Source organism: Panthera leo, chromosome B1 (assembly GCF_018350215.1).
Source record: "Panthera leo isolate Ple1 chromosome B1, P.leo_Ple1_pat1.1, whole genome shotgun sequence".
NCBI classification, from domain to species: Eukaryota; Metazoa; Chordata; class Mammalia; order Carnivora; family Felidae; genus Panthera; species Panthera leo.
In genome coordinates, this window is record NC_056682.1 from 203,070,396 (window position 1) to 203,083,811 (window position 13,416).

Here is a 13,416-nt window from a genome sequence, read left to right on the forward strand (position 1 = left end):
AAGATGGCAGACTGAAACCCAACTGTATCAATAATTACATTATAAATGGATCACTGAAAGAATGATTGTCACACTGCATGAGAATGACAAGGTCTCACCTACATGCCCATTAGCAAAGATGTACTTCATTAAAAAAAAAAAAAATTAATGTTTATTTATTTCTGAGACAGAGCATGAGTGAGGGAGGGGCAGAGAGAGAGGGAGACACAGAATCCGAAGCAGGCTCCAGGCTCCGAGCTGTCCGCACAGAGCCCGACGTGGGGCTCGAACTCAAAAACCATGATATCATGACCTGAGCCAAAGTCAGTCTCTCAACCAACTGAGCCACCCGGGCGCCCCAGCAAAGACGTACTTTAAATATAAGAACACAGGGTGAAGATAGAAAATACACACCATGCCTACACTAACCAAGAAAATGAGAGTGGTTACATGATTATCAGATGGAATTTAAGACAAAAAGTGTTAGCAGAAGTAGAACACTGTATAATGACAAACGGCTAAATTTATCAGGAATATATAACATTCCTAAATTTGTATACAGTTAATAACATAGCTTCAACATATATAAACAAAAGGAGGGCTGGATAAATGCACAATCATAGCTGGAGATTTTAACACACCTCTAAATAACTGAGAGAAGCAGGAAAAAAAAAATCAGCAAGGATACACAAGGTTTAACCAAAATAATTAACAAACTTGGTGTCATTTACTTATGTGGAACATTAGGCCCAACAAAAGCCAACTAGAATTCTTTTCAGGTGTACATGGAACACTTACCAACAGAGACAAATTTGTGGGGCATAAATCAAGTCACAATATATTCCAAACAATTGAATCATTGAATTTATGTTCTCTGACCATGGTGAGGTTAAACTACAACTCAGTAACAGATAAATATCAAATTCCCAACACACTTCTAAGTGATCTGTGGACAAAGGAAAAGACACAATGGAAATTAGAAAATACTCTGAAATGAGTGAAAATGGGGTTAAAATTCAGCAATCTATGTGCCCCTCTCAAGAGCTAAGAGAAGAGCTGCAAATTAAACCCAAAGAAAAGGGAAGGAAAGAATATGAGAGCAGAGATCAATGAAACAGAAAACAGAAAAACCAACAAAATGAAGAGTTCTTTTAAATGCCAATAACATGGATAAACCACTAACATGACTAATGCAGAAAAAAACAAATTGTTGATAATCAGGAATGAACAGAGGGACATCAGTATAGATCTCTAAAAGGAGTACTATGAACGCTCTATGCTAATAAATCCGACAACTTCGATGAGACAGATAAACTCCTTGAAAAACACAATTTAATGCAACTGATACAAGAAGAAACAAAACCTGAGTAGCTGTTCTGTAGGTATTAAGTAAATTGAATCTATAATTAAAAGTATTTTCACGCAAAAAAGGGGGGTGCATGCCTGGGTGGCTCAGTTGGTTGAGCATCCAACTTTTGATTTTGGCTCAGGTCATGTTGCCAGGGTCGTGGGATGGAGCCCCACGTCAGGGCCGCTCAGCATGGAGCCTGCTTGAGATTCTCTCTCCCTCTGCCTCTCTCCCTAGCTTGCGTGAACCCAATCTCTCTCTCTCCAAAGAAAAAAATTTTAAAAATGAAAAAAGAAAAAAGAAGATATTTTCACAAAGAAAATTACAGGCCCAGATAACTTGACTGGTGAATTCTCCCAGACATCTGAGAAAGATATACCAATCTTACATACATTCAGCAAATAGAAGGAATGTTCTCCAACTCATTTTTATGACCCCCAAACCTAAGCAAAGCAAGAAATTACAAGACAAATCTCTCTCATGAACATAGAGGCAAAAGTCCTAAAAAAATTAATAAATTGAATTCAATATAAAAAGGATAATAAATCATAGCCAAGTAGAATTTTAATTATGGATACAAGATTGGTTATTCAAAAAAGCATTAAATGTTATTCACAGAATAACAGAAAAAAACACATGATCTCAATAGAAGCCGAAAAAGTACATGACAAAATTTAATACCCACTCATGATAAAAAAAACACTCAGCAAACTAGAAAAAGGCATTTCCTCAATCTGAAAAAGGTGTATGTCCAAAAACTTACAGCTAACATTATATTTGATGATATAATATTAAATGCTGTCCCTGCTGAGGTTTGTATCAAGACAAGGTTGTTCACTCTTAACCACTGTAATTCAACATTGTACAGGAGGTTCTACCCAGCGCAGTAATAAAGGGAATAAAGAACAAAAAAGTTGGGGGAAGAGTAAATAAAACCGTCCCTATTTGCAGATGACAGATTGTATGTATATATGATATATACACATAAAGGAGTACATGCACACACACACACACACATAAAATTCTAGGTGTTCTTAAAGTTTAGAATTTATGTCAATTATTTGACAACCTCAAGATATAAAGTTCGATATATGAAAAATCTACCATACTCCTGTATGTTTACAACAAGTAGAAAAGCAAACTTAATGTTTATTTTTGGGAGAGAACATGCAAGTGGGGAAGGGGCAGAGAGAGAGGGAGACACAGAATCTGAAGGAGGCTCCAGGCTCTGAGCTGTCGGCACAGAGCCCGGTGTGGGGCTCAAACCTACGAACTGTGACATCATGACCTGAGCCAAAGTCACACACTGAACCAACTGAGCCACCCAGGCACCCCAAGAAAGGCAAATTTAAAACTCCCCGAAAGATACAGTGACCAACAAGATGTTAAGTCCTAACTAACCCCCAGAACCTGTGAATGTGACCTCACTGGGAAATAGGGTCTTTGCACATGTAATATGAGATAATGTGCTGGATGAGGGTGGGCCCTAAACCCAATGACTCATGTCTTTGTAGGGACAGAAGAGACGTGCGACACTGGCTGGCTCAGTTGGTGGAGTGTGTGGCTCTTGATCTTAGGGTTGTGAGTTTGAGTCCCATGTTGGGTGTAGAGATTATTTGGAAAAAAAAAAATTTAATGTTTATTCATTTTTGAGAGAGAGAACGAGAGAGAGAGAGAGAGAGAGAGAGACACCAAGTGCGAGTGGGGGAGGAGCAGAGAGAGAGGGGGACACAAAATCGGAGGCAGGTTCCAGGCTGTCAGCACAGAGCCCGACATGGGGCTCGAACTCACGAACCATGAGATCATGACCTGAGCCAAAGTCAGGCACTTAACCAACTGAGCAATCCAGGTGCCCCGCAATTGCTTAAAATCTTAAAAGAGACGAACACAGAGATGCAGGGAGGAGGCCACATGAAGACAGACAGAGACTGGGGGTGATGCCTCTGTAAGCCAAGGATTGCCAGTGACCACCAGGAGCTAGGAGGGAGGCACGGAACAGGCGGTTCTTCCAACCTCTGGAAGGAACCAATCCTGCCGATACCCACATTTTGGGTTTATATCCTCCAGGACTGTGAGAGGAGAAGTTTCTGTTATAAGCCACCCAGTTTGTGGCACTGCATTATGGGAGCCCCAGGAAACTAAAGCATAACTCCATTTGTGATGACATCAAAAACAAAGTGCTTAGGAAAAATTCATCAGAAGTGTGCAAAATCTCTACAATAAAAGCTACAAAACACTGCCGAACTCAAGAACACATAAACGCAGACTGGGAACTCCATGGTCTCAAGATGTCACTTCGTCCCAAACTGACCTACAGACTCAACAGCCTCATCCGTAATTCCAGCAAACTTGTGACAGGTTCATTTTGAATTAGTATTTTGTCATGGTTGTTCCTCATTTTTCCAGGATTCCAGTTACATGTATGTTGGAATGCTTGACACTGTCCCACCGGCTACTGTTTTCCATTCTCTTTTGTGCTTCTTTCTGGTAGTTTGTGTTCCCCAGGCATCAAGTTCATGGGTATTTTTTCCGAAGTTTCTGATCTGTTGATTCTACCCAGAGTATTTTTCATTGCAGATATTTTATTTTTTCTTTAGAACTTCACTTAGACTTTCATTTAGTGTGGGATATTTTTGTATTCCTTTAGGTTGGACTTTGTTGAGGCAGGCAGTTAAGATACTTGGGATCAGTTTGAGCCTTCCGAGGCTTGCCTATAGCTTTAGCTTTTGCTTTTACTCTAGGGCTAATTTAACCCCACTGCTAAGATCATAGCCTTCTGACCCTACACCGATGTCTATATCCGAGTATTTCAAGGTCTCTGCACCCTGGCTGGTAGAAACACTATTGCAGCCAAATGTACTGCTTTCTGGTGATTTTCCCTTGGGTTCCTGGAAGTTTAAGCCACACCTGCAAGATCAGTAGATTGCAGGGGACTCTGAAGCCCCCCCCCCCCCCCCCCCGCCCCAGAGCTCCTTAGATGCAGCCCCTCCTGTTCAGAACCCTGCCCCACAAATTCCAGCCGCCTGGGCCTCCCCACATGCCAGTCTTGGCTTACTCTACTCAGCAGGCCTGCTGGGGTGTGGCCATGGGCCTGCCCAGGGCTAGTCCTGGAAGCTGCCTCCAGGCAGGAAGCGGGCACTCAGGGGGCTTACCCTGTTTTGTCCCCTCGGCTCAGGACATTGCCATGTGCTTCTAGTCCAACATCCAAAACCGTGGTTTAAACTTCCTCGGTTTTATGATCGTGTGGCACGGGGACAGTTTCCCTGGCATTTGTTCCTTCCTGGGTGTGCCACTGGCACACGTTTATGACTCTTCCTCTTGTCCTATGCTGTCTTCTCTGTGGCAGACAATCTGGAGGGCTCCCAGGGACACACAGTTTCAGGAGTAAGTTCGTAACAGTCCAGAACCGCTTGAATTTTCTCTGTGCGGTTCGTTCCCATTCCTCCCCCCACTCCCCACCCCGCCCCGCCCCAGTTACTCTTCCGGTTTAGTAGTGGATCCAAGACAGACAGTGATTGGCTGTCATTGTGAAGACAAAGAACCAGGACTTCAATTGTCATTGCGTGTGTGACCGAGAGGTTTTATTTGTGTTTAAAACCGCGACACAGTGTGACCTGTGAGGTAAGTTTTATCTTCTTTAAAAAAATATATTAGTGAAATGAAGAAATGTTAATCCTTTTTGGTACCATAATGCTCATTTTGATAATATTTTTTTTTAATGGCCTGACTATGTAGACAAAGTTCAACGAAAGGGCATTTTCACTGTTTCTTTTCTAGCTACTGTTATTTCATCTCGTGATCATTTATTGTGTAAAGGAGGGGACACTCCAATGCGATCTGACCCTCGGGCCGAGGCCCCTGTGAAGACAGTAGCACTGGGGCCAGATGTCGCGCAGGCACACCTTGGGCCTTGGTTTCCCCACCAGTAAATGCAATGCCTGGGCAGGACGACGCAGCCTTGCACTGGGGGGCACAGTATCCAGTGTCTTGGCCTGGGCCTGCCTCCACCTGTGTGGGAGGGGCTGAACTAAGGAAGCCCTGCCAGCCTCGACCCTCCACCTTTTCCTACCCCTGGACTGTCCTGGGCCTCCCAGGCCCGAAATCCATCCTCAGTGTTCTGTTCCTGAGAACTGGGAACGGTAAAGAGACACCCCCCCCCCCCAACCCCCACTCAGGGAAAGACCCAAAGGAGCGAAAGGGTTGGGCCTTGTGTGGAACGTGGGAAGGGCATTCTCCCGATTTCAAGCAGAAAGGCCGGCCGGAAGAAGGCCTAGGTGGCTGGCCCGTGTGTGAGGGGGGCAGGGGTGTGGCAGGGGGGCAGGTGGGGCCAACTTAGGTGGAGACATGGGTGTGTGCGGACACTGTGTCGGGGTGCCCAGGGGTCCCCCTCACCACTCCTGGCCCCGACAAGGCCCTGCTCATGTCACAGGTAGGACCCTTCGGCCACTGTGGCCCCCAGGACAGGTGAAAGCTGCGGCCCACAGGTGGGACTGCTTCCAACTCATGAGCAGGATGGGGTGGGGCACGGGCAGGGTCTCAGGGGTGGGCCTGGGCGGGCAGGTTCCCCAGATGGCAGGGTCCGGGTTTGCAGGCTCCCCGGGACCCTCCCCAGCATTTGCCCAGCCAGCCCGGCTACCCTCACGCTCACCGGGAAGGGACGAGGCCTGGGCCTGGAAGTCCTGGAGGCACATCAGGGCCTTTTGAGGACATGGCTCCTGTGGTCACCACCCAGCCTGCTCCTCGATCTGCTGGGTCATCCCAGGAGCAGAGATACGCTGTCCTTCCTCCCACCTAGAAAAACAAAAGCAGAACAAGCCAGCCAGCTTTTTGTCCCCCTGCTCGTCTTGCTGCCACCCCGTCTCCTAGTCCCAGGAGCTGCTCTTCCCACCCTGTCTTCCCGCAAACCAGCTCCCACGGGGTTGTGGTGGGAGCCCAGGGCCAGTTCTTGGACCTCACCTCGGCCACGGCAGCCCTGCCATGCCACGCTCCCGCCACCTGTGATACTGGATCTGCGGACAGCCCCCCGCCCGACCTGTCCACACTTGTTCCTGGGGGGCCTTCTGCCCACGAGCAGCGATCCCCAGCGCCAGACATCTCACCTGGGCTTCTGATGAGCACCCCCGACTTGACCCCGTCCCGCCCAGGAGTCCCTCTTGCCTCTGCTCTGTCCCACCTGCAGGCCGTCAGTCCAGAAGTCCTGTGGATGGAGCCGTCAGAGTATCTCCAGAGGCTGCCTCCCCCTCCCCGTCTCCACACAGAAATGGGGCCCTCATTGCCCCCCCTTCATTCAGGGACGGGCCACACACGCAGGTTTACCAAGAGTGGGGAGCAGTGGGGCTCCGGGGTGCTCCGGGAAGTGGGTGGGAACAGGATGGCGGTTCCACCGGAGACTCCCACAAACTGCCTGCAGAGATCTCAGGAGAAAGGAACCAAGGCAGAATTCCCCTTTCCATCCGAAATCCTGCTCATGTTGTTCCTTACGCATACCCAATTTAACGCTTGTGACGTTTCAGTTTACTCCCTGAAAGCCGGATGGGCACGTGCCCGTTAGGCCGTGTGCGGTCCCAGCCCACCGGTCCCCCCCCCCCAACCCTGCTGTGCCTCCCCTGCCCCGCAGACTAGAATGCGGTGTCCCCTCTGCAGCCTGCACCCCACTGCTGCTTCTTGGTGCCCCCACTGCTCTCACACCAGACCCTCAGAGTCACCCGGCTGGGCTCTGTCCTGGGCACACGGAAGGGCCCAGATACACCACTGCAGGGAGGACGGGCGGTGGGGAGGTCCACCCGCTTGCCCCACACCCTGCCCCCACCCCCGCCGCCCTCTGGGCCCCAGCAGAAAGCAACCAGACGAGGTCTTCTGCTGTACTAATGTATTCCATCTTTCAAAAAGAAAGACATGATTTTAATATTACTTAACAATATGTTAAAAAAGTAGCCAGGCAGGCCTCCGTGTTAATACAGTCGTACACTCTCTAACAGACTTGATGGTGTGAGTACTGGGTGGGGTTTTGTTTTTGAACTTTCTCATTCTGCAAGGGATCTTACACAAGCTGGCTACAAGTCAGGGGGATCAGACACAAACAGCGCAACGTGTACACTCTTAAACAGTAGATTGTGGAGGAGAACGGAAGAGCGCCTGCCCGCCCAGCCCGCCTCGGGTGGGATGCAGGGCACACGAGAGCTGAGTGACGGCAGTGCCCCGGCGGGGACAGATGACAGGACAGGGCGAGATGCAGAGGCAACGAGCCACGTGGATGACGGAACGCGTCTCTGGCCACGGCCCAGGCTCTGAGGCCGCGTGGTGGGAAACTGGCGGGAGCCACTGTTCCAATCCGACAGCGCAGCGCTGTGGTCGAAGCCTCGCTCACAGACTACACGCACACGAGCTACCAACGCGGGCCGAGCAGCGAGTTCTCGGTCTGGGGGTGGTCTCGGGTGCGGTGGCCCACCCGGCACAGCCCCGGGCAAGCACGGCAGCTCCGAGGCCTGGCCCACCTCCTGCGCGTCCCTCTCCAGGCGGTCCTCATTCAGTGGGCGGCAAAAGTGGCCTTTTTCAAGCTAAAATTGGACCAGTTGATGGACAGTCTTTGTCGGGTCTGTCTAGCCGAATCCAAACAGAATCTGTGGGGACAAAGAGCCAAACGGTCACGGAAGGAAACGGCCCACGTTCTCGCTGTGGTTGGCAAAGCCTAGCGTCCTCCGGAGAGGGGGAGTGTGGGGAGAGGGGTCAGAGTAGGGAAGGGCCCTCGGGAGGGAGTCCCCCACTTCAGGACACTGGCCAGCGCCCTCAGTGTCCTCCGGTTTCCCGCGTCCTTCTTCTCCAACTTGTCCCCCAGGGAAGCTGCTGCCCAAGGAAAGTTTCTGATGAGCCTGAGTCAGTGAAGGTGGCTCTGCCAACGGCCACCACCCTGCCTCTGTCACCTGCTAAGTCACAGAGATCCCCCCGTCCTCACTTATCCACGAACACACGGGGAAGCGCGATGTGGGAGGAATGGGACTTTTCACGGCCACACTCGGCCCCACTGCTGCCTGCACTGCCCACCCAGCACTCAGGGCCGCAGCGGGCGCAGAGGAGCGCCTGCGGCCTCAGGCGCCAGCCTCCGGCCCCGGGCTCCAGCTCTGGGTCACACGCTGCATGCCAAACAGGGCTTGGAAAAGACCACACTTTGCCACCTGCTTCCCAGGCGACAGTGGCCGATTCTGTATTAAATGAAGAACATTTTCTTTCAAAAGCCTTTACTTGGCATAATTTCTGAAGTTTTCACCTTTCCAGCTCTCATCTGGGTAGCAGAAATCTGAATTAAGCCTGAAAATGGTTACTGCTGTCTCACCACTGAAGTGGAAGTGTGTTGGTTTACACAGTGGTTAAACCGACCAACCTCAATTTCTTGTGCAGCTCGCCCGGCAGTCTGTGTCCAGGTAGAAGGGTCGTACCCCCCCACCCCGCCCTGAACCTCACTTCTCTTTCCCTGGCCAAGCTGGTCAAACCCCGAGTCCGGCAATGCTACCTTCTGCACCTTCCGGAAGCTCTCCCTTCTGCTTCCACTATCTCCCTTCTCCCGCAGCCGCTCCCAGCGGCTCCCCCTGGCACATGTGTGCCCCACACGTCTCCATGAGCAGCGACTTGGACGCTTACAAGGGTCACGCACGGCCCCGCTGCAAGCCACTCCACAAAGAGCTCCAACCCAACGGAAGCAAGACCTCTGACGGGCTCTCAGGGCACAGGACACACAGCCCAAGCTGCTTCTTGGGGCCCCCAGGCCCAGAGTCCCCTGGCTCTGCCGAGCCCTCTCCACACCCCCGGCTCCCCTGCACCTTATGCTCTGATACCACCTCCCCATCGGGCCTCCGTGCTGTCAGCAGTGGACTGTGTCCCACGTACAGAACACGTGTGCACGGGTAACCATGACACGAAAGCCTGGGTGACCACACCCCCAGCCCAGGTGGAGAAGCCCAACACCACCAGCCCGACAGCACCTTGCTATCCTCTCCCAGGAGGCAGCCCTGCCACAGGTGATAATCAGCCCCAGGTCTCATGGTTCCGCAGCAGTATTTCGTGTGCTGATTCATGGACTTCCAGAAACAGAACCATACTGTCTATTATTTTTTTCTTACTGCTTTCTTTCAACATTATGTTGTGCAACTCCTCCACGAAGCCACACTTTGTTATTTTCAAGGCCGTAAGAGCAGACCACGGGGAACAGACAAGTGGACGCCGTGCTCACATGGTTCGGCCTGGGCTGAGCACATGCGCACCCATGTGGGGCAGGCAGTGGGGCTCCGTGAAACGTACCACTTCCACTCTACCCGATTCCGCCAAACCCTTTCCCACAGTCGCTGGAGCCCCTCTGCGCTCCCGGAAGCGGTGGGCAGAGCCGCTGCTCCTCTGCGCCCAGCTCCCGCTCAGGCTAAAGACCTCGCCGGTTTACTGGTCACTTTTCTGTACCGCCGATCATTTTGTTTGCCCGTTTGTCAACATGTTTGTCTTTTTCTGTTTTATAATGTTTCTTTTTTATATTTTGATACTAATCCTTTGTGATGTGCTACAAATACTATTTCTTCACTTTCTTAAAAAAAACTGATTTTAATGTTGTTTAATTTATCAATCTTTTGTCTTATGGTTCTTTTTTTTTTTTTTGAGTTTTTTTTTTTTTTTTAAGCCTTTATTTTTGAGAGACAGAGACAGAGCATGAGCAGGGACGGGGCAGAGAGAGAGGGAGACACAGAATCTGAAGCAGGCTCCAGGCTCCAAGTTGTCCGCACAGAGCCTGACGCGGGGCTCGAACTCACAGACCACGAGATCATGACCTGAGCCGAAGTCGGACGCTCAACTGACCGAGTGCCACCCAGGCGCCCCTATGGTTGTTGTTTCTAAGAAATCTTTCCCTACTCTGAGGTCAAAAAGATATTCACCTATATTCCAAATTAAAAGGCTTGCTTTTGACATTTAGAATCTCAACTCATCTAAAGCTGACCTTTGAGTATGGTGTGAGCTAAGTATTCAAATTTAAATGCCACAGCCCCATTTATGAACACACCTTCATTTGTTATAAACCAAAGCTCTGTGTTTGTATAGCCTATTTCTGGGCTCCACGACATTCTACACAAATATCATGATGTTTTAATAATCATGACTTTCTAAGTCTTTAAAATGGGCAAGAAAATGAGCATCATTATCAATCCTTTGTAAGTTTTTCTGTTTTGTTTTTGTTTCTTATAAATGTAATACACATAAGGAAGAATAAATGAAACAGACGTGCACTATAAAGAAAAATTATAAGGCAAACACTGTGAATCACGAGAATCAAGCCCTGGGACGCTGCCAGTACCCAGGCAACCCCACCCAGCACCTGCTTCAGCCACAGCTGAGCCCCGCCCTGCTCCAAGTAATCACTATTCTGGCTTTTTATGTCAGTAATTTCCTTGCTTTTCTTTATAGTCTTAACATCTATGTGTAGTATTCCCGAACAATATACTCTCCCCTCCATTCAGACAGAACATCTCCAGGAAACCCCCAATGTTCCTGTGTCCCTTTGTTGTCTGTCATCTCCTTGGCTCCCTGGCCCTAGGCAAACGGCGATCTGTTGTCTGTCACCACAGATGAACCTTATTTTCTGGAATCTCATGTAGATGGAACTTCACAGGATGCACTCCTGTGCACTAAGTACACTGCTTCTCAGATTCATCTATGGTGTTTCATCAGGAGGATGCTTCTCATTGCTGAGTGGCGTCCACCAGATGGACAGAGCATGGTTTATTCTGTTCATCTGCTGTGGATATCTGGGTTGTCGCCCGTTTCTGGCTATTACAAATAAAACTTCTAGAAACATTCATGTGTACGTCTTTGTGTGGATACACTCTTGTTTCTCTTGGGCAGACAGCCAGGAGTGGAGCTGCTGGACTGACTGGTGGGTATATTAAAAAGATGTACTTCAGTTGTGTCTAAATTGAACTTTACATAAACAGGGTGTTATATACATTCTCGTGTTGTGCCTTTTGTTGACTATTCAGTTTGTAAGATCCACGTTGCAGACTGCTCTAGTTCACTCCTTTTCGCTGCTGTCTAGCATTTCATTGTGTGACTGCAAGCACAATATATCCATCCTAACATGTTTTAAAAACGCTAAATTTTGTAAAATTCTTCTTCGGTTTTAAAATCTACAGATAAATTTTGGGAAACACGACAGGTTTATGATACGGACTTTTCCTGTCAATGAATATAGGATCTGGGACTTCAGTGTTCTTCAGTCACGTTTCAAAGTCTTCTATGCATAAGTCCTGTGCAACTTTTGTTAGGTTTATTCATGGACATTGCACAGATTCTGGTGCTATTATAGATGCTGTCTTTATTTAAATTACATTTTCAAATTATGGATGCTGTAGAGAAATGTAACTTCTGTACACTGATCCTTACTAAATTCTTCTGTAATCCCCTTTGTAGACCCTTAGATCATCTATAAAATGGAATTTTATTTCCTCCTTTCCACTCCTTAAACCTTTAATTTCTTTTCTTCTCTTATTCTGCTGTCTAGAATTATAATTTAAGGTTGAACAGAAGTGGAAACAGAGCACCTCTGTTTTGCACGTGCTTCCATGTTTCCCATTTCAGAAAACGTTCCATGTGAATTTCTTTTCTCTCTCTTCTTTTGGTAAATCTTTTCAGGTTAAGGATATTTCCTTCTATTGCTAGTTTATCCTTCTTCTCCTCCTTCTCCTTCTTCCTCTTCCTCCTCCTCCTCCTCCTCCTCCTCCTCCTCTTCTTCTCCTCCTCCTCCTCCTCCTCTTTAATTAACAGAGTGCTAAGATTTTATCAAGTGTTTTTTCTGAACCTATGGAATGATCATATGGTTCTTCGTTAATATATCAGTTTAGCAAATCGCATTTGTGGATTTCCTAATATTAAATACTCCTTGAATTCATCCCTGGGGTACATCTGTTTGGTTGTATATTGCTTCCTAAAATACTGTTGGATTTGAACTTTTTCTTGATGTGAACTTTTTCTTGATGATTTTACATCTAGTATTCATGACTGAAAGAGATCTGTAATTTTTCATGTTTTCTGTATTGCTTTTTAGCAGATTTTGGTATAAAATTCTTCCTTCTCTCATAAAATGAGGTGGGGAGTCCTGTTCCATTCTCTGGTAGAATCAGTATAAGCTTGGATAATCTGTTTGAGGTTTTGGGAGAATTCTCTGCAAAACCGTCAGAATATAGTTTTCTCACTGGGAAGACTTATAACTGCTTTGATTTCTTTGATGGTTACTGGATCATTCAAGCTATTTATTGGGTTGATTTCGTACCTAAGTTTTAAAATTAATCATGTAGTTGTTCCCAGTGTCCTCTTGTATCTTAATTACCGCAGCACCTGTAGTTATTAATTATGCCATCCTTCCCATTTACATGTTCATGAAATTAAAGAAACCCTCTTTATTATGGAAGATGTAGACCCACACAAAATCGAGTGCAGTGAAATGGACACAGCCATGGTCCAACTTTGATAATCACTGACATCCTGGTTCCTTTCCATCTAATTACTATATTCTTTTGTGTCTTTTTTTGTTTTTCCCATTTTTCTTGACCAGTCTCTCAAAGGTTCATTTATGTAGTTAATATTTGTAGAGTCAAATTTTGGCTTTGTTGATCTTCTCTGTATTTGTTTTTTATTTCACTATTTTTCTTTTATGTATTGTCTCCTTTTACTTTCTTTGGATTTGGTTGTTCTTTCCCTAATTTCTCAAATGAAATCCCTAACTCATTATTTTCAGTTTTAAAAACTCACTTGGCAGCATTCAAGGCTTCACTGAAAGAGCAAACTTTTTCCACATCCTACAGGTTTTCATATGCGTTTTCCCTATCTTTTAGCTCTGTGTATTTAAAATGTCTTACTGTGGTTTCTTATTTATTAACCCATGAGTTCTTTACATGTATATACTTTCAGATTTCCAAATATTAAGGGACTTAAAATTTTACTTGTTGCACATTTCCTACTTAAACATGTTACGGGCAGAGAACACAAATTATGCATGTTCATTCTCTGAAACTTCTGAGCCCTGCTTCCCATGGCCCCGCAAGTGTTCTGCTTCTGTGAAC

At 47.2% G+C, this 13,416-nt stretch overlaps 1 protein-coding gene across 9 annotated transcripts in view; it reads right to left on the minus strand.

Annotated features, from left to right (window-relative positions):
* Nucleotides 1-7,181: 7,181 nt before the first annotated feature.
* The window catches only part of FAM193A (family with sequence similarity 193 member A), a 162,543-nt gene continuing 156,308 nt past the window's right edge, over nt 7,182-13,416 (minus strand). For all 9 annotated transcript variants that reach the window (XM_042937066.1, XM_042937065.1, XM_042937067.1 and 6 more), the window contains one exon: nt 7,182-7,947. In XM_042937066.1, coding sequence (XP_042793000.1) covers nt 7,854-7,947 — 94 coding nt within the window. In that variant the 3' untranslated portion in view covers nt 7,182-7,853. The remainder of the gene's footprint in view (nt 7,948-13,416) is intronic.